The 20,301-nt window shown below is 45.8% G+C and overlaps 1 protein-coding gene across 6 annotated transcripts in view; it reads left to right on the forward strand.

Annotated features, from left to right (window-relative positions):
* NUMA1 (nuclear mitotic apparatus protein 1) overlaps positions 1 to 20,301 on the forward strand; it is an 81,056-nt gene that overhangs the window by 45,035 nt on the left and 15,720 nt on the right. For all 6 annotated transcript variants that reach the window (XM_037068672.1, XM_037068674.1, XM_037068673.1 and 3 more), the window contains exons 2-8: positions 4,214 to 4,287; positions 9,476 to 9,561; positions 15,594 to 15,673; positions 16,767 to 16,849; positions 17,326 to 17,406; positions 18,697 to 18,784; positions 19,846 to 19,957. In XM_037068672.1, coding sequence (XP_036924567.1) covers positions 4,246 to 4,287; positions 9,476 to 9,561; positions 15,594 to 15,673; positions 16,767 to 16,849; positions 17,326 to 17,406; positions 18,697 to 18,784; positions 19,846 to 19,957 — 572 coding nt within the window. In that variant the 5' untranslated portion in view covers positions 4,214 to 4,245. The remainder of the gene's footprint in view (positions 1 to 4,213; positions 4,288 to 9,475; positions 9,562 to 15,593; positions 15,674 to 16,766; positions 16,850 to 17,325; positions 17,407 to 18,696; positions 18,785 to 19,845; positions 19,958 to 20,301) is intronic.

The following is a 20,301-nucleotide window of genomic DNA, read 5'->3' on the forward strand; positions in this document are numbered from 1 at the left end:
AAAGGGTTGCTTTCTTTCCCCTGTCGTAGATGTCAGCGCGTTTTTGTTCAGAGTGGGGGAAAGTGTGTGTGCCCGCATGCCGAGCTGTAGAGACAGCTCAGGGGAGCTTCTCCATTCCTAGTGAGGCCAGTTGTATATGCAGTGGTGGGGAGTGAAAAAGGTTTATTTTTCAGCTGCTAGAGACCAGGTTGTGTGTGAATGTAGCTGTGGGGGCAGATGCCGATGAACTGCTGGAGGGGGTGCGGGTGTGTGCAGGCATGCGTTTGTGCAGTATATGGCTGTAGGCGCCAGGCCTGGTTTGGATGCAACCCCTTTGCCCACTTCCCTCTGATCTGGACCCTACAGAGCATGGGGGAAGGGGCAGGGGCAGATATTAGTTAACCACTTTTGAAGAAGCCAAGGAAATCTTGGTATCCCTTGCAATCCCTCCCTAGTTCCTTGCCAGGGCTTTGGAGCCCTGGGCCAAATTCTAGGCTACTCAAAGGGTCTGATCTTTGAAGAGGGGGAGGCCCGAGCCCAGAGTAGGTTGGTTTGCCCCATCCTCAGGAGTGCGGAGAAACCCTTTGAACTTGGGCGAGACAGCCTACTCAGGACTCCCCAGGAGTTGAAAGGATTGTTTTTCCCTCACCTTGGCTTGTGTTGCAGCTGCTGGTTTTTAGGCCTGTTACCGCCTCCCAGCCAGGGTATGCACCAGCAAGATATTTCCTATTCTGTTTTTTATACAAGTTAGCCTGTGGCCACGTAGTTTGGGTTTTGCTGGGCCTCTCTGGGGTAAACTACAATATGTGGGGTGAGTGCCTGATTGCCTGGGCCTCCTGACCTGTCTCTCCCAGAGTCAGAAGTCCCAAGCTCAGTGTTTACTATAGATGTGAGGGTCTTCCAGGTGGTGGGCAAGATCTTTTATGGAAAGGTGTACAGAGCTTGGAGTTCTTAGGGCTGCAGGCAGGCAGGTAGGCAGGCAGGCTGTCAGAGTAAGTGGTGGTAAGCCTTGCTGTTGAGCATGGGTGCACAGATGGGTTAGCCATTTCCCTTATGAGGTGTGAGCCTGTGGGCCTTAGGAACCTGGAGGCAGAGTGGGGGTGGGGCTTGGAGAAGGACCCTTTGAAGTGGGAGTTTGTGTGGGCTTGGGGCCCTGAAATTCTGGGAGTGGGAGTTAGCACCTAAGAGAATGAGGGTTCAGTGGAGGTTTGGGCTGAGGGACAGTACAGTTTTGCAGTCCTCTAGGACTAAAGGTCACTTTGGTGTTATCTTGAGGCAGGGCTGGTGTTCAGGCAGGCAGTTAGTGGCTAAGAGGCAGTCTCCAAAGTAGCTGGCACCCAGGCTGGGGGGCGGGGTAAGGAGAGCAGAACTGCTGCAACTCAGACCCTCTGGCCTTTGGCCTATCGTTTGGGCAGCCCGTAAAACTGAAGCTTTTCCTGAACAGACCCCAGAGCTCAGCAACCTGACCCTCTGGTCCTGGTCCTTGCATCAGAGCAGGTGGTTTGCATTAGCTTCAGCCGTGGTAGGAAACTGTAGCTGGGTTTTAACTCTTTAAGACCCAGAGAAAGTGCGTGCCAGGTAGCCCTATGTCTCTTGTATTTCTACTTGTCCTGACATATCTTCTGAAAATATATAGAGGGGTTACTGTAAATGTGGGACTTGGTCTTGATGGTGAAGGAGTTTTTATCAGTTTTGAAAATGTAGAGAAGATGCAAGGCCTTTAGTTTATAAGGCAACTGTTTCTGTGTCTTGGTTTCTTCTTGAGCCCAGAGGAAAGAGCAGGCAGGCACCTGAGTAGCTCTCTGATGCCTCTGTTTTGGATTCCGGGGCTTTTCTTTGCAAAGAACCAGGTAGGTGAGAACTCTGAAGGTGCCCTCAGAGAATCTGCATTTGGAGTTTTTTTCTTTGTGTTTTTGGACTGATGATGAAGAGTTGCCTGATCACTTTGGGGTGGGTCTCAGGAGATCCTTCTGTGAAATGGTTCCAGGCTACAATTGTGGGGATCTGTTTTTCCATCACCATCACCCAGTCTTCTGGGTGGGGCCTGCCTCAGATTTCAGGGGGAGGGTGGAGAGGATGGTGCTCTGGCTGGGAGCCCTCCTATTCCAAGCCAAGGTCTGCTTAAAGCCATAGTCCCAGTGCTGAGGACTGGCTGTACCACCAGCTCAGTCATTTTTTTTACCCTGATTTATCCCGAGAGGACTGAGTGGCCGGACTGTCCTGAAGTTCTCACTCCGGTGTCCTGCCTCTGACAAAGCACCCCTTTGCGGGCTTCAAGCGGACAAGGTCCTTCTGGAGTTCCTCCTGTTGTTGAGCATTGGATTCCCCCCATTTCTCTGCTTGGAAATGCAAAAAGAAGGCATTTGGCCTGGACACCAGTTTTCCTGAGCGCTGAAACTAGTTTTAGATGGACTCCCCTGGGGCGTCATAAGGGCTGTATGTTTTGCCTCTGAGATGAAGGCAAGAGGTTGGTTAAACCTCAGGTCATTTTTAGCAGCACAGCTGTGGAATCTCTCAGAGGGGCAAGATCTACCTCTGGTTGCAAATAAAATTTCTGACTGAAGTTTTGGGCCTCAGCAAGAAGAAAGCAAGCCTAGAGGCACTGGTGGGGATGAGGCAGAGGTGATCCAGACCCACTTCCCTTGTTCCTATAGTACAGACTTTTTTTTTAAAAAGAAGCCCCGTTCAAGCATTTGGCTATTATCACCTTTACCACAAGGGCCAAGCATGGTCCCTCCAATGTTAGACTGGCCCACCATCAGAGAAGCCTTTTTGCAGTGCAGTAATTGAGGCCATCTGCCTTCATCTTTGCCTGGCCCCAGGGAGCGAGGCAGTTTGTGCCCATCCTGGGTGAAAATCATCCAGGACCGGGGACCGCATAGGGCCCTTAGCTGCTCTGTGCCCCTGAGAGCTCCTTTAACCACTTCACTGCTATGGCCAGAGCCCAGGTGAATTGGCTCATTTCCAAGAGTGACATTGGTATGACAAATGGAATCATGTTGGGTTTTACAGGGTCAGGAAGCAATTATAACTAGCATTCAGCTATATTTAGCATTTAAATATTTTCTCACATTAATTAATGCTTCATGTATGTTTTATTTCACTCCTCATCCTACTGTAAGCCCCTCAAAGGCAGCAAGACCTTGTCGTTGCCTCTCGTTTCAGGTGGTTTTGTTGCATACTCTCATCTAGCTGCCAGAACAGGTTGAACACATATAAGAAGTAAGAAAATAACTTGTTTGACTGGTTGATAAATAGGGTGCACTTGTACAGAAAGGGCTAAGATATTTATATATGCCCTTTCCTTACTAGACAGTAAGCACCTTATGGACAAGAATGGTGTTTTCTTATCCCCAACACTGCACACAGCACATGTTAGCAAATGTTGGTTTCACAGAACCCATACCTTGGAGATGCTAATATGTGGGGAGAGTTATAGGTGACATGGCTCTTACCACACTTGCTTTTCCTGGTAGAACAGTGGCAAACTGAGCACCTATGGCAGGAAGCGGGGTGGGGATGGGGGTTACTCCCATGGAGATTTGTGGGAATTGCGGAGGTGCTAGGAGGAGTTTGGGAATATTTAGTCTTTAGGTCTGCGGTCTCTTGGGTAGATTGGCAAGTAAATGGCCAATGGCCAATAGGAAGGAAAATTGGGGGTAAGAATACCAGAATGAGTATCTAATCTTTTATTAAATTCCTACAGGCTCTTTGCCAGATTTGGCTTTGGCTTCACCAGATCCCCCTTTTGAACCATGTCTGACATTTCTGTGCGAAATATAAAAATTCAGAATTTGGAGAGGTTTCCAAGGACTCAGTTGTTATCGTTAGGTAGAGTTTGGGTAGCAGAAAGAGCCAGGAATCAACCTTTGACATCTAGGTCTGTCTGGAAAACCATGGCTGTTCTGTTTTAAGGGTACTGTGTGTCTCACAGAGCAGGGTTGAAGGTGAGCTTTGAATGCTGTGTTTTCTATGAGACAGAAAGATTGTGTGGAATTTGTGGACATTGAATTAAAGGCAGGATTCTTTATTGTCAGCTCTGAAGCAGTGAGTTTCATGTTAATTTTGACGTATACTCTCCGCTGTCTAAATGTTCCCGTGGTGTCTCGGTGGTGTGGGTTCAGTGCCAAGTGAAGAGGGATTTATTCAGAATCACCAGTACATGGAACTGTTTCCCCCTCCTCCTTCATCATGGATGTCTGATATCATTAACTGTTCTTCTCTTGGGTTGCAGGTGTGTTGGAGTGACGGCCTGGTATCACCAAGATGACGCTCCATGCCACCCGGGCAGCTGCACTTCTCTCTTGGGTGAGTGGCCTTCCTCTCCTTTCCTAAATTTCTCCAGGAAGCTTGGGAGGGGTGAGAGAGTTTTCTAGGAGCTACAGCTATGGAAATAGTTTTTTCTGGCCTTTTGCCTTAATTTTTTTAAAAATATTTTATTTATTTATCTTTAGAGGGGAAGGGAAGGAGAGAGGGAGAGAAACATCAATGTATGGTTGCCTTTCATGCGTCCCCTGCTGGGAGTTGGCCTGCAGGGAACTGGCCTGCAACCCAGGCATGTGCCCTGAGTGGGAATCGAACCGCGATTGTCTGGTTCGCAGGTCCGAGCTCAATCCACTGAGCTACACCAGCCAGGCCTTAATTTTTGATTTTTATTATTTCTGTTGATGTTGATACCAACAGTGATTCATCCTGTACTTGTGTAGGTTAGAAGAGGCCTCCCTAAGATGTGTATTCACGGGAAGTCTTGCAGTGGGATGGCTTGGAAACTCGTCCTCCTTTGCTCCCTGTGTATTTTTCTGACTAAAAGGGTTAGCACTGAACTTTACTGACATGCAGGGACTTTGGTCTTAAAAGCCCTTTCATTTGTAGGGCAAGGTTCTTCTTGCTCTCTTAACCATGTTTTGTCTGCTTCTATTATTCTCCTGTTGCCTTCTTGGTTATTTCACCAAAATCCTTCTAGTAGATACTTTCATATATTTTCTGTCCAAGATAATAGCAGATGAAAAAAATAATACCAAGCACTAGAGAGGAACTGAAGAGGCCATGGAGTGTGTACCTGACAAGCACCGGCCTTGGATTCAGACAGTTTGGCTTAGCATCATTGTTTTGGCCCCTGGGACCTAGGGCAAGTTACTTAGGCTCACAACATTTCATGTTAAAAATGGGAATAACAATAACAACACTTGGGGTTACTATGAGGATATTAAGATAATGTGTGTAAAAATATTTAGTATGCACACAAAACCATTTATTTAGCACAGTACCTGAATAAATAAATCTTGAAACTTAAAGTAGCCCCCGGGCATGCTGTTTTATATAGGGCATTTTAGTAGTCACCCCGACAACTGGCTCCTCCAATTAAAGAGCCAACTTTATTTTTTTTATTATTATTTTTTAAAGATTTTATTTATTTATCTTTAGAGGGGAAGGGAAGGAGAGAGGGAGAGAAATGTCCGTGTATGGTTGCCTCTGGTGTGTCCCCTGCCGGGAACTGGCCTGCAACCTAGGCATGTGCCCTGACTGGGAATTGAACCGTGATCCTTTAGTTCACAGGCCTGCGCTCAGTCCACTGAGCTACACCAGCCAGGGCTTAAAGAGCCAACTTTAAAAGAAATTATAGAATATTTTAAAGGAAATGAATTTTAATTTCCAAGTAGGTTGGATTTAATAAGACAATGTCAAATCACTAATCAGATATCAAATATCTAGTCAGGAGATGTGTGTTTAATGTACAAAACATGCATTCTCAGTTTTCAGTTTCTGAAATAGATTCAAATTTTAGTTGTATAATTTAAAAGGTCTTTAATGTTTATATTTGATATATTTTATATTTACATCACATTTCAGTGTTTTGTGTCTATATTAGAAACAATGTCTCTTCCTTCTCCTCCCCTCACCCACCCAGAAAAGCTGATTGGGTTGTGTGGGACCATGGGCTGTATCTCTAGTTCAGTGGCTTATATGAATATTCGGGAACCTTCAGTCATGTTGTTTTAAGTTAATCAGTTTATCTCTTTATTTAGGTCCTAGGTTTGTTTTTATAGTGACTACCACTGTTACAGAGAAGAACAGACAAGACTAGTTTTGGGTTGTTTTTTTTTTTAAGATTTTATTTATTTATTTTTAGAGAGAGGGGAAAGGAAGGAAAAAGAGAGAAGAGAAATGTCAGTGTGGTTGCCTCTCGAGCGCCCCCCGACTGGGGACTAGCCTTCAACCCAAGCATGTACCCTGAGTGGGAATTGAACCGGCGGTCCTTTGGTTCTCAGCACATGCTCAATCCACTGAACTGTACCAGCCAGGGCACAAGACTAGTTTTATTTAACCACAGATACTTGTATACTTCTCTCAAAAGTCACAATGAACATGCATTAAAATACTAAAATATAATTAGTTACATAGAATTTTTTCATTTAAACAGAAGTTAGGCAGCTAAAGTGGATTTTATGGCACTGTAGCACATGAAAAAATACTTAGTGAGAAGAGTGGTTTAGAACACACACATACACATGTGATAATTATAGCTGTGGTCTAAAAAAAATGACCTGGGGAAGAAAACTAGAAAGAAATACATCAGAATACTAAATGCATGTATTAAAATACTTGAATGTGTGGAGTTTTGGGTTTTCCAAATTTCAGTACTTATTTTTAATTTTAAAATAAATTTATATTTTACTTAACATGTAGCTTGAAATTAATCTGTACCAGCAATCATAATGAATAACTTGTTTTAGGGAACAGGGAACTTAAGGATTTGACAACTGTAAGCAACCCCAAAAGCCTAATGGCCGTTTCTTCAGTCATGCTGCGGGCTGGGCCCTCCCTTGCGCGTTTCTCTACCCTGACTAGAAATGAAAGAGTTCTTCCACTTCCTCAGCCTTCCGGTGATTTCTCATTGAAGAACAAAATAGTGCACAGGAAGAAAATACATTTTTCAAAGATTTTATTTATTTGTTATTAGAGACAGGGGAAGGGAGGAAGAAAGAGAGGGAAACATTGATGTGTGAGAGATCACATAGATTGGCTGCTTCTCACACGCCCCTAACTGGGGACCTGTCCAGCAACCCAGGCATGTGCCCTGACTGGGAATTGAACCAATGACCTTTTGGTTCACAGGCTGGTACTGAGCCTGTGCCACATCAGCCAGGGTGGAAATATATTTTTATATCTAAGAAAGAAACTATTGCTGGAACATTACTTAATTTTAAGAGATGAGTCCAGATTCCTTAAGTGATTTTAAATCAGCTAACTGATGTGATTTCAGTCTTGTTAGTGAACAAGCTTTCCTAGCCGTAGAATATTTTCCCTACATTGCAGGTATCACAGGGAGATGGTTTTTGGATGCTTAGCTGTTGACAGTCTCTTCATTGTTGGGAGGTACAAAGGGATCTTGGCCTGGAGGATTCAGAATCTCCCTAGGAATTTCACACTGGCCTTTCCTGACTATCTGGATTAAGGTTTTGTTCGAAGATGGTATTATTACATTATCTTTAAGACTTCAATGAGAGGTGATGTTTATATTTCACACTTTAAAAAAGACTTTTAACTTAATTTAGATTCATCTAGAAGTTGATTTTATTATTATAAAAGTATTTAGACTAAATAAATACTGTTATTTCTATAGTGGAATCATGAGGTTTTTTTCTGAAGTCCTCTTCTTCACTGCATGCAGCTAATGTAACTGCTAAGATGTAGAAGCCTTGGGTCTACTTCATTATTTTAATTTTATTCACCACAATAGTGCTTTGCATTTTGTGCTTATTTTATAATGTGTTTTTGCATCCATAATCCCATCTGAACCCACACGGGTTCTTTAAGGTAGATGAGGTTGGGATTACATCCACTTTGCAAGTGACAAGAAATAGGCACAGAGAAAAAGTTGATTACAAAGGACAAAAGTTCCTAGCAAGTTAGTGGAGGAGAAAGACCCAAAATCCTTGTCAGGGGGCTCCCGGCCCCATGCCTTTTGAAAGGCATACTTACAAATAATAGAATCTGCTCGTTTGCATATAACCACTATGCGGAAGTGTTTTGTTTTGTTTTTTAAGATTTTATTTCTTTTTAGAGAGAAGGGAAGGGAAGGAGAAGGGGAGGGAAACATCAATGGCTGGTTGTCTCTCACACACCCCTAATGGAGACCTGGGCTGCAACCCAGGCATGTTCTCTGACTGGGAATCAAACCAGTAACCCTTTGGTTCACAGTCTGGTGCTCAATCCACTGAGCCACCCCAGGCAGGGCTGAAGTTCTTTAAAAATAACTTGTTAAGCAGGCTAAGTCTCCTTCCTCCCTCAGTCTTGTATATGTGATTAATTGACTTAGCATACCCTTCCTTTCTATGATTATACAAAGGTAAACTTCACTCTGGTAAATTTGGTGCCTATCAAATTAATGAGGACTTCCTATAAAAGTTCACCATATATGCTTGTTGAATAACCTGTGTGCCTGATTTATTTGGATGTGGCTGCTAGCAAATTTTCTAGTAGTAAACACTGAATTAGATGGATGCCTGCCTAAAGGCAAAGAAAGAGAACCAGGAGATTGAATTAGAATTAATGAGTTAGGTTTTTTGTTTGTTTTGTAGTTCCAAGTTGTTTTCCTTCCTTCTTTTTTCTTTATCTTGTTCCCCCATCATTTCTCCCTCCTCTCTTAGCCAAAGTTTTATGCCTGGAAGGAATTTTAAAAATGCCTTAATAGCAAGATTTTATATCTGTGTGGGAGTGTATACAGTTTATGTAATATTTAATATAAGTTTCAAATAGATACTTCAAAATTCAAGAGACACAAAGGGCTGTACTGTAAAAATTTGGCCCTGGCTGGTGTGTGGCTCAGTGGATTGAGTACCAGCCTATGAACCGAAAGGTCTCTGGTTCAATTCCTGGTCAGGGCACGTGCCTGGGTTGTAGGCCGGATCCCCACTGGGACTGTACAAGCTTCTCTCACACACTGATGTTTCTCTTCCTGTATATCTCCCTCCTTCCCCTCTCTTTATAAATAAAATCTAAAAAAATTTTTTTTAATTAAAATAAAAATTTGAACTACAAAGGGTTATAATGTAAGCATTCAAGAAATAAGAAGGGCTATAATATAAAAAGCCTTTCTTTTTTCCACCTCTGGCTCCCAGCTATCAAATTCTCTCTAGAGGCAATGGTGGTACCAGTTTGTATGTTCTCCCAGCGCCATTTTATGCCTAATTGTATTTAAAGTTATACCCCTAGTGTTAGAATATCCTAGGAGAATTTAAGCCCTTATTTAGTTGAAGCCCAAAGAGTTATTCTTTTGATGGCAGCTGCAGGTGGCTGTCACTGGTTGAGTCAGTGCAGCAGTATTCTTTTCTGAAATTAAAAACCCTAGAATCATCCGTTCCTTTATTCCCTCAGTTGACAACTGTAGGCACTCACAGTGAGCAGAGAATTGCCATCATCTGGGGAAAGGAATGAACCACCGTGCTTCTGACCTTTACGACAGGTTCAGTGGGCTCCTCCTTTTGTCTCACAGGTGAATGGTCTGCATGTGGCTGACCCTGTGGAGGCCTTGCTGCAGCTCCAGGACTGCAGCATCTTCATCAAGATCATTGACAGCATGTGAGTATGCTTTACATCCCTCTCCAGCTTCTAAGTGAAGCTGCATGCTGGAGTGGGGACTGCCTTTGCTTCCTTGTTTTGGTGACCACTGTGACCAGACATCACAGGCAGGACTTGGATGGCATAAGCCAATGTGGGGCCCAGAGGCAAGACACCATGTTTCTCCGTGGGGGAGGTTTCACTCTTATCCCACCCTAAGGCTTCCTCACTCTTGCACAGAAGAGCCTGCAAATCCCTGTGCTCTCACAGTATTCCAGGAGCCTGCTCTGGGGGTCCCTGTCCTTTTAACAGGAGTCTTTTACAACTCTCTTTGTGACTCATCCTTGTCTCATAAAGCCCTCTTTGCAATCTGTAGGGCCGAGAAGAAGGGAAGCTCTTACACTTTAGGGAAATAAGGAGCACTTAAAAATCTCATCTCTGACTTTTTAGCACAGCCCAGATAGACCTTTTCTAGGCCCTGATAGCATTTCTGTTGATTTTCTCCTGCCTCATTAACTTGCTTTGTGAGATTGATTAGCATTTGATAAGCTGTTGTCCAGTAGCCAGCCCTCTACTATAGTTCAGGTCTTTCTAAATCTGTGTTTTTAGCACATGTTTCCCTTGAACATCAGAGTTAACACAGAAATGAAGTGGAGCCTCCTCCTAGGATCTTCCCTCTCTGGCACCAGGCAAAGAAGGGTCAAGCTGTAACCTAGTTATTAAGGTCACATCATTTATCCTATTTTCCTGTATCAACTTTTAGGGATTACGGAGGACAAAACTGACCTTCTCTCACTTCTTTGTGCTACGAGCAAAAGTAGAGGCCAGCCATAATAGACGGAGTCAGAGGTACAGTGATGGAGAGGAGAGCACAGTAGGCCGAGCCCCCAGGCCAAGGATAGACAAGTGTCCAGTGTGTTTGTGTGGCAGCAGGAGCTGGTGTCAGGGATTCAGCATCTCTGACGTGGTTTTGCCGCCCATTCATAGAGAACAGTTCATCGATGGGGAAAGAAGATAGAACTGAGGCTTTCAAAGGCAGGAACTGGGTCTGATTTATCTTGTGTCCTTAGTACCTAGATTAGGAGAGCACATTGATTTTAATTAATGTTTGCTGGGTGAGCAAATAGTGAATGAAAATGTAGTTGATATTCTCCATCAGCAAAGACTAGTGGGGCCAAGTGACCCAGGATAAATGAATTCGCTAGTGTATTTTGTTTTTTTGCTTGTTTATTTAACTCTTTTGAATGTATCTTTTGAAATGTGTATTGGTAGTGGGATGTCTTTCGGATTTCTTAAAAGTTTCTGTGGCTCTACCCAACACCTGCCCTATGGCCTCTGAAAGAAGCCATTATTATTTTGGTACAGGCACTTTTCTCTTCCAGTTATCTGAGTAGGACCTTCCAACATCATCTTGAATTCTTCCCTCTCCTTGGCACTGATTTCTAATCAGTCACCATCCTCTCAGACTGTCCTTTAGAAGACTTCTCATCCCTTCCTCTGATTCATTCTGGACACCAGCCCCTTGTGATGGCTTTCTTCTCTAATCTGCCCTTATTTTAGGGCATTGCTATATATGTGATCTTGGGGACCTTCCTCCAGTCCTTCCACTGTGAGCCTCCACAGCTGATGAGCCTCAGTGACCGACTGGTCGTTGTCAGGGGGTTGCACTACAAAATCTTCAGCTTTGGTGTTTGAGACCTTTCACCAGGGGGCATCTTCTCCCACCAGTCTTGTTTCCTGCTCCATACCCCAGCCACCACGTGACCTCCCCCCATTTTCATCCTGTAGAATTTCCTAAAATGTAGATTTTCTTAATTATATCCTTATGGTGCTGCTTACTTATTTTCTTCCTGTTGTTGCTTGTAAACTAGTAATTAGATCTATTTCATTAGGGTAAGTTTTGTTTGTTTCTTTGTTTGGCTTTTTTCTGGTGTTTTTGTAGGACTACTTTATAGGTAGAGTTATGCTGACCACCTGCCTATAAGTCAGCAACTTTGTAAACCCATAGTGAAAATAATTATTTTGCAAATCCTGATGAAATGATAGATCTAGGCAACCAATATCAATGGCTGGTAAAACCATTAGGCTAGTAGTACCTGACCCACTGATTAATTTTAACTTCACTAAAAGACAGGTGGCCGGGTATAATACGAAGTCTATCCTGAAGAAGTCCAGCCATTGTTAATATAACAAGAACGGTTTGTGTGGCACTAATGTAATGCGGCAGCCAAGGAGAGTGGGTTGGAAGTACATGCGTGAACAATGATGACCTCACTGTGCTAGTCAGTGGGGGCGGTAGGTGCTGTAGAGTTGAGCATGTGTACTGTGTGGCCATCGCAGTCAAAATAACTAAGAAAGTAGAGCAATGAATGTGCATCAGATCTTGTGTTAAGCCTGAACATTCCTCTGCGGAAACTATTCGGATAATTCAGAAGGCTGCCACTGTGGGTAAGTGGTGATTGGCAGCGTCATCATGACAGCGTGCCACTCATGTATCACATCTCGGGCAGAGGTTTTTGTCAAAACATCAGATCATCCAGGTGACTCAGCCCACTCTACAGCCCAGATTTGGTGCCCTGAGACTTCTGGCTTTTCACTAAAGTAAACTAAACTATACTATAAAATCACCTTTGAAAAGGAAGGGATTTTAGACCAGTGAGATTCAGGAAAGTATGACCGGGCTGCTCATGGCAATTGGGGGAACTTTGTGAAGTCCCAAGGTGCCTACTTTGAAGGGGACTGAGGTGTCATTGTCCTGCATGCAATGTTTCTTGTATCTTCTTCAATAAATGTCTCTGCTTTTCATATTACATGACAGGATACCTTCTGGACAGACCTTGTATGCCTCATGTTGTGACATACATTAGAGCACAGAATGCCTTTTTTGTTGTTGGTTTTGTTTTTGTTTTTTTTTGACTTAAGAATAGATCAAGGAGGTTTGCTTTTGAGAAGGTAGATTTCCTTGGCCTGATGACAAGAGCAGTAGATGTGTATAGGGGTAAGGATAAATACCTTTGTTTAGGTTTATAAGTTGGTGGGGAATTTTCCTAGGGAGGTCTGAAATTCAAGATGCCCATCAAGTTGTCTTGTAAATTGGCTTTAGACTGGGAGAGAGGAGAGAGGGCAGAGAGCGGGATTGATCGATTCAGAGGGAGGGACTGTGGAAATGCCTGTTAACCTTAATCTCCATCTCAGGCCCAGGACACTGCAGACCAAACTTCCTTTGGGAAGGCGTTCTTGGTGAGTGTGTTCTGGCTGTTGCTTTTTGATGCTGCTACTGTTGCTAGCCTAAATCAGATGCCTAGTCCTCAAGGGAAGAAGTAGAAGTAGAACTTGTCTTTGACAAGTTCCTCTTTTTGTTCTTTGTGTGAATAGAAACAAAAAGGCTGTCCCATCTCTGATATCTTGAAGCTTGAATAGCAAAATTTAGTGGAGGCATTTTGCCAGAAAACCTAAAGCCCTGATGTTTGTTTTACTGACCTTCTGCTCCTCCCACTATAAAGCATCCCTCTTCTGTCAGTCCATCCACAGACCGAGCACCTGCTGTGTGCCTAGCTTTCAGCTTGCACGGTTAGAGGGGTCAGTTATGAACGATGCTGTTGTCTGTGAGTGCTGTAGGAGTTCCTGAGAAGGGGGGTGGGAGGGTGACTAGCAGTGGCTCTAGATGGCTTCCTGCTAGAGATGGGACTTGAATTTAGTCACTTAGTCTTGGGTTGGATTTCTTAAGGACCAGCATTTCCTGAAGCATGTTTCATACAACTTTACTTATCCCAGGGGCTCAGTGGGGTAAAAGAAGTTTTTTTGATTAAATATGGTTAGGAAAAATATATGTTATATCCTATTATGCAGAAAATGTTTAGTTTGGCTTAACTTAGTATTTCTCAAACATTTAAGCCAAGAACCCTCTTTATTTTTATCTAATGGAGTGCACTGGGGAAATTGTTGCTCTGTGCTGGGCCAGTCACAACATTGCAGATTGTAGATGGGTAGGGAAGTAGGGCTCTTTCAGGAGTCTGTGAGAATAGCCACTCCTAAAGACTTTGTAGGGGTTCCTAATCACAGGCCAGCCACCCAGAATGCTTTTTGGGGGGGGTGGCGGGGGGTTCACTTGGAAGAAACCTTCAGTCTTGCTTGGATACTTCTTGTGCTTTTCAGGATGTTGGGCTCCGGAACGTTCTAAGGACTGTCTTGCCCTCCGGAAAGTTGGTTGAAACCTGGAGATTCATATTCTGAGCATCAAGAGGCCCCTTAGTCAATATCTCCAGCTGTTGCCTAGATAGAGAAATGAAGATCCTTCCCCTCTGAAAATGAAACCGCAGTTAGACAGAGCCCCAGGAGCCAGGGACCTGGGCTGTGTGAGAGCTCCCCCTGCTGCCTCCCAGCTCACACTGCTCTCTTTGTGCTTGGCCTGCCTTTCCAGTTAAACAAGCATGGTGACAGCCACCTATCAAAGGTGATTGTCCTTTGGCAGGGCCTCTGGAAGGTTTTAGCTCCCCCAGCCTTCAGCGGAGTGTGTTGAACTTTGCTCTGTCACTTCAAAGCCTTGTTCTTTCAGTTCTTGGTTTTGTTTTTTTCTTTCCATCATCCTCTCTCTCACTCTAGACATGTTTCCCAGGCATCCTGACTTTCACACTTGAGCTATTTTAGACAATTTTTTTTTAATTTTTTATTTATTTATTTTTAGAAGGGAAGGAGAGAGGGAGAGAAGCATCAATGTATGGTTGCCTTTTGTGTGTCCCCTGCTGGGAGTTGGCCTGCAGGGAACTGGACTACAACCCAGGCATGTGCCCTGACTGGGAATCGAACCATGATCCTCTGATTCGCAGGCCCGTGCTCAATCCACTGAGCTACACCAGCCAGGGCTCTATTTTAGACTATTGAACTTAGTCTCCCCTTGATCTGTGTTGCCTCCGTCCGTTTTTGACCCTCTTCCACAGCGTGTTTTTACACAGTTGTGCACTGCACGAAAGATGTTTTAGTCAGAGACAGACCGCGTTTACAACAGTGGTGCCACAAAATTACAATGGAGCTGGAAAATTCCTGCCTATTGTCTTGTGCAGTGGTTTTCATCTGGTGTGCTGCAAGAATTTTTAAAATGTGCAATACCTGACTATTTAGTCAGGGGTGCCGACCTCTTTTCCCGTAGATTGTCAAAAAATAAAATGACCATAGCCAACATAACACTAGCCGTCAGGTGTGAATGAATCATGCTGCAGAATTTTACTAATTTGTTTATGTGTCATGAGAGGGAAGTGGTTGGAAGTCACTAGTCTAGTGACATCATAGCCATCTTAGCGTCACGTGCAATACATTGCTCACCTGTTTGTGGTGATGGTGGTGCAAACACACCTGCGCTGCCAGTTGTGTGAAGGTATAGCACACAGTTATGTGCAGTGCATAATACGTGATAGTAAATGACTGTGTTCCTGGTTTAATTATGAGTATACTTGTTCTACTTATAAAAATAATTTTCTGTAGAAGAGCATGCCTGTCAGGACATCCCTGACAAGGATGTCAGCATCCTTATGTACTCTGTGTTTGCCATTCCTCTTGGCTGCATCATTTCTTCCTGTGCTCGATCTAATCTCGTGGTGTTCTGTACCGTAACACGCTCTACGGCTTACAGCCTGGGAGCAGTGGGCTGTATTACACAGCCTAGCTGTGTAGTGGGGTGTAGCATCTAGGTCTGTGTAAGTGCACCCTGTGATGTTCTCACAATGATGAAATTGTCTATTAACACGTTTCTCGGGATGCATTTCTCCGAAGGTACCCTTGTCATTGAGTGGTACGTGGCTGTATTCACAAATGAGATGGCAGAGTGCTGTCTTTTCCGGAAGGACCTATTGCTTCAACTCCGCACTCCCCACCTGCCACACAGTTTCTTCTGAGAAAATGGTGTCTTGGTATCTTCTCCCCTGTCTCTAGCGTCTGGTCCGGTTCTCCCGGATGCAGTGCAGGCCAAGGCTGAAGAAAGGGGAAGGCAGTGTGTGATGCAGTAGCAAGGAGGGGAGGGTTGCTAAGTGCTCTGGTGCTAGTACTTGCTCTGTTTCTAGCCATGGCACTGAAGAGGGGCAGCAACTCCTGCAGCAGCCGGTGCCAGAGAGACTGGACTTCGTGTGCAGTTTTCTGCAGAGTAAGTACCTTTCTTATGTAGTTGGGAAGGAGCTGCTTCCTCAACTCTTGGGATTTGGGAGTCCGGAGGAACCAGTTAAGAGGTGTCTGGAGGAGCAAAGGTTCAGGGCTGTCTACTCTGCACCACAGAGCTTACTACAACGGGGTCAGCTTCCCTAGGTCTGGTGGCGCTCATGCCAGCTGAGGTTAAGAAGTGTGTCCCTTCAGTCCCAGAGCCCATCTCAGAGCCCAGGTACAGGCAGAGGGTCAGTTTCCGGGACCCATCACCTTGGGTTCCCATTTCCCTTCACTGTGACGAGGTGGTGGAGAGGGAGGCATCCATGTTATGCTTTTTCTCTTGCAAGAAAAACATTTCCTCAGATAACTTTGAATTAGTTGCTTAGGTGGTAGGTACTGGGGCCAAGGCAGATTTAAGTTGAGCTCTTGGCCTTTCTTCTCACTGCTTGTGTGACCTTTCTGGATGTAGTTTCCCATCTGCAAAATGGAGATGATAATTGCTCTAGATTACGGGTAGGTTAAATAAGAACAGGTGCAGAGCTTTGGCACAGTGCTCATCAGTTTCCCTCCCGAGTACAGCACTGGCCACAGAGTCTTCACTCTGTTACCAGAGCTATCTGCCATCTCTACCTCAGGAGAATGAAAGGAATGGTGAAATGGATTTAGGTAAGCAAGGTGTTAGTAACTGAGCCCAGACCCTCTGGCAGCACAAGAACCAGATGTCCCCAGTCCTCCTCATGTGACGCAGCTGCGGGTTTCTTCTGCAACCTCAGTTGGAAGGCAGGTCCAGAGTGACCTGGAGTCTTTGGGCTTCTCTTGGGGCCAAGGGGGAGTTTGTGTGTGGACGGGTGAGTGCAGTGCCGTGCCCCAGAGCTGCTGCGAATCCAGCCTGCTTCCTTCGTGAACTATCCCTGTAGCCCTTGGACTGACCCAGAACGGAACTCGCTTCATATAGAAACGCGTGTGTTGGGGAGAGAGGACACAGGAGGAACGGGTCCTCTACCAGAGATGAGATTTGCTCTGACCGAGATGTTCTGAGGGTCTCGGGGATGGCCCCCAAGTAGTTCACCCTGTTTTCTCCACTGTTGTCATTACAGAAAACCGAAAACATCCCTCTTCCCCGGAACGCCTGGTGTCAGTGCAGAAGGCGATAGAGGGGTCAGAGCTGGAACTGGCCAAGGTACCTATAGAACAGCAGACTGGGGTGTGAGGGTGGCACCGGAGGGACCTGCAGGGCCTTCTTTTAACCCAGGGGGAAGTGGTGGGGGTTTTAATTCTGGGGGCTTGTGGAGGTTTGAGGTAGGTTTTGACAGCCACCTGGATGAGGCAGAGGCTAATTAATTAGCCCAGAGATTCTAGGAGACCGTGCCGTGTGGCACAGGTGTACTAGGCCATTCCTGTGGGCCTCGATGGGGACCTGGCTGTTGTCATATTTTTTTTATCTCAGTCTACATCATTCCCTCTTCCATCAGGGTGCTGGCCAAAAGATTCCATGAGTCCAGGTATTTAGATGTGCAGGAATCCTGGCCTGAGGTTGCTGAGTTCTAGGAGCTTTGGAAGAGTCTCCGGAGAGCTAAAAGAGCCCGGGGGGTGGGGGTGGGGCAGTAAGAAGAGAGACAGGCCCCGCTCAGTGACTGCCTCCTGTTTGGCTTCTAGATAACCATGTTGCTCTTATACCAGTCCACCATGAGCTCCAAAAGTCCCAGGGACTGGGAACGGTTTGAATATAAGATTCAGGTAAGCCCTTGTGTCTCCATTCCACCTAGCGGGTCTGGCATGCATTTCACCGCATCCCACCTGTTTTCTTTAAACAGCACATAATGTTTCAAAAAATTACGTTGTAGTCACAGCCATTCATTATAGAAAGTCTGGAAAATACTGAAAAGCACAAAGAAGGAAGTCACAGTTGCCAGTAATCCCATTTCGAGAGAGAACTGCTAACTTTTAAAGGATATACTTCCAAGCCTTTTTCATATTTAACTGTACCTGAAACTGTTGTTTGGATGCTACATAGAAATTGTTCTCTCTTCATGTACGTATCCCTCTGTGTGTGTGTATATTTTTTACACACATTGTCACTCCACTTATTCCTCTTTTCCTCCAGTAGAAGGGGTTAGTGGGAGAGAACGTCTTTGTCCACCTTGACAGTCCGGTTCAGAGACGTTGCCTCCTCTCCCCTCCTCTACATGGCCCCCAAGTGAGGAGGGTTGGTGCGTCTGCTTCGTTGTGGAGGGAATTGACCCGGTTTCCTAGAACTACTCACCACGTGGTTCTGGTGTTGGCCTTGCATCCTGCATTCTGTCTTTCCCAGAACAGAAGCAGCTGGGATGCCAGAGTGGGTAACGTAGGTGATAGGTGGGCCAGTGTCCAGAGAGCTGTGCCTTTCATGTAGTGGTAGAAATGTCGAATCGTCCCATTTCGTGGTCGTGGGCTCATGGCTCGTCTTGGGGTTGGAGATGGAGTGGCCTGGAAAGAGTAGGTGGTTTCTTTCCCCCTTCAGCCTTCTCTGTGCCCCATGCTGCTCATAGACCTGGTAAAGGAGCAATAAGGAACTGCAGCAGAGCTGGCTGGGCAGATGAAATCAACTCTGTGACTTGGGCATTCTGACAGAGAAGGGAAGATTTTACAGCGAGCCGGTGGATACGTGCTGGCTGAGCCCCAGGGGCATTCTTACCCAGACAGAGATCAGCAGTGAGGGTCAGCCAAAAGAGGCCGAGGCCGACATAGTTATGTTAAAGCTTTCTGAGCACATTGCTGTCCTTGCCTGCTGTCTTCTCTTGTGGTCAGAAGTGAAGTCAGTCAGAAACTCTCTCACCCCAGGTGATCTTTAGGGGAGGAGAGGGGGCAGGAGCAGGTGAGGCAAACAAGTCTCTAGTAGAATAGCCTTGGCTGGACCATGGGGCTTCCTGCTCTTAGAGGATGAATGGGCTCCAGCAGGCTCGTGGGGCTGGCACTGTTGGGGTGGTGCCCTTTGTCCCTTTAGGTCTCCCTAACACCTAAGTATTGCTCTTTCTCTCCATGGCTTAGTCTGAGTTGGCCGCCGTTCTCAAGTTTGTTCTGGACCATGAGGATGGACTAAACCTGAATGAGGACCTAGAGAACTTCTTGCAAAAAGGTAGGTAGGAAGTGCTCCTGAGGATCCCCTCCTGTCTGAGCTGGGTGCTGCTAGGATCCTGAGAAGTGCCTTCGGGGCTTGTTTCTGGCCCCAAAATAAGACGCAGAGTTGGTGCTCAGGAAAACTAATGGAGGAGGTTGCTTTCTGGATCCTGTTGCCGTCATCCTGGTTCCTACAGAACTTCTCCTGGCCACCAGGCGGGACTTTTTAAAGAAGTGATCATATCTGCTCTTAGGTTCTCCTTGATCTCCCTGCTACACACACACACACACACACCCCTCTTTTGTTCTTCAATTTTTAAATAATCGTTACTCCAGGTGTACAAGCTAGGAGTACAGTCTTAAGAGATAGCTTTTTCCCCCTCCACACGAAGCTTTTGTTCTAGGTGGGAAGGCAGATACATAAACCAGTAGGTATGGTGAGGAATAACTGCTAGAACAGAGGTACTGAATCTGCCAAATGTCTGCTGGAAGTCCTTCTCTTCTAATGAAGAGGCCGTCTACTCATGATGGGCTGTCAGCCTTTGGGTGTAGGCTAATTCTTGTCCAGCTGCTAAATCTGATGTTCCTCATATTCAGGTTCCCTGTGAGCCTTTCAGGTGAAGCTGGAAATGTGGGGGGAAAGGTTCTGGGCCAGGTTCTGAGTTTGCAGATCAGTGTATGGCTGGCCGTTGAACTGTTGGCGCTGCGGGCAAAGCAAGGAGGCCACATCCGAACTCTGGGGGCTCGGGGTGAGTGGAGGAGCAGGTGAGGGAGACTAAGAGCGGGTGTTCAGAGGTAGAACCATGTGAAAGCGGCCGTGGAATCAAGGAAACAGAAGGTTTTGAGAAAGATGTGCTGGCGCTGCACGATTTCAGAAAGGAGGCCAGTGGTTGTGACCCAAGAGGTCGTGGGGGCTGAGAGGAGATCCTGCTCAGGTTCTGCCTAGTGGCTGCCCCCTGTAGCTCTCATGTAAGTGTCCGAAAATTCACTCCCACTAAGGCAGGTGTTCAAATTGCATTGGAAAGATGCAGCTCTATTCACCCTCTTACTAACCTGTGATTTGTCTGCTCCCCCCTCCAGCTCCAGTCCCTTCCAGCACCATCTCTGAAGAGCTCTCCCCACCCAGCCACCAGGCCAGGAGGGAGGTTCGCTTTCTGGAGCTACAGAAGGTTGCCTCTTCCAGTGGGAACAAGTATGTGCTGCGCCTCATTCCTGGGACAGGGCCTCAACACCCAGTCCTCAAGTCCCGCCATCCTAGAGACTGAGCCGTTGAGCAGCCCCTTACATCATCAGAGAGTGCTTGCAGCATCCTGTAGCTCTGGGAGGTCCTCACCTGCTGCAGTGCTATTTGGGGGGGGGGAGGTGGGATCTGCCTTGGGCAGAAGGGCTCTCTCAGAGGCTGTTCCCTGTTTATGGAATCCCTTCCCTTGTCGATTACACGAAAGTCCCTTCTCTCGGTGTCTATCTGCAGATGTCAGGAAAGTTCATCTCCCCTCTCTTCCCCTCACCCTCCTTTTTTTGGCTTGGAGAAAGGAG

The sequence above is a fragment of the Sturnira hondurensis genome, unplaced genomic scaffold (assembly GCF_014824575.4).
Source record: "Sturnira hondurensis isolate 20B ecotype Veracruz unplaced genomic scaffold, ASM1482457v3 Scaffold0017746, whole genome shotgun sequence".
Taxonomy (NCBI): Eukaryota; Metazoa; Chordata; class Mammalia; order Chiroptera; family Phyllostomidae; genus Sturnira; species Sturnira hondurensis.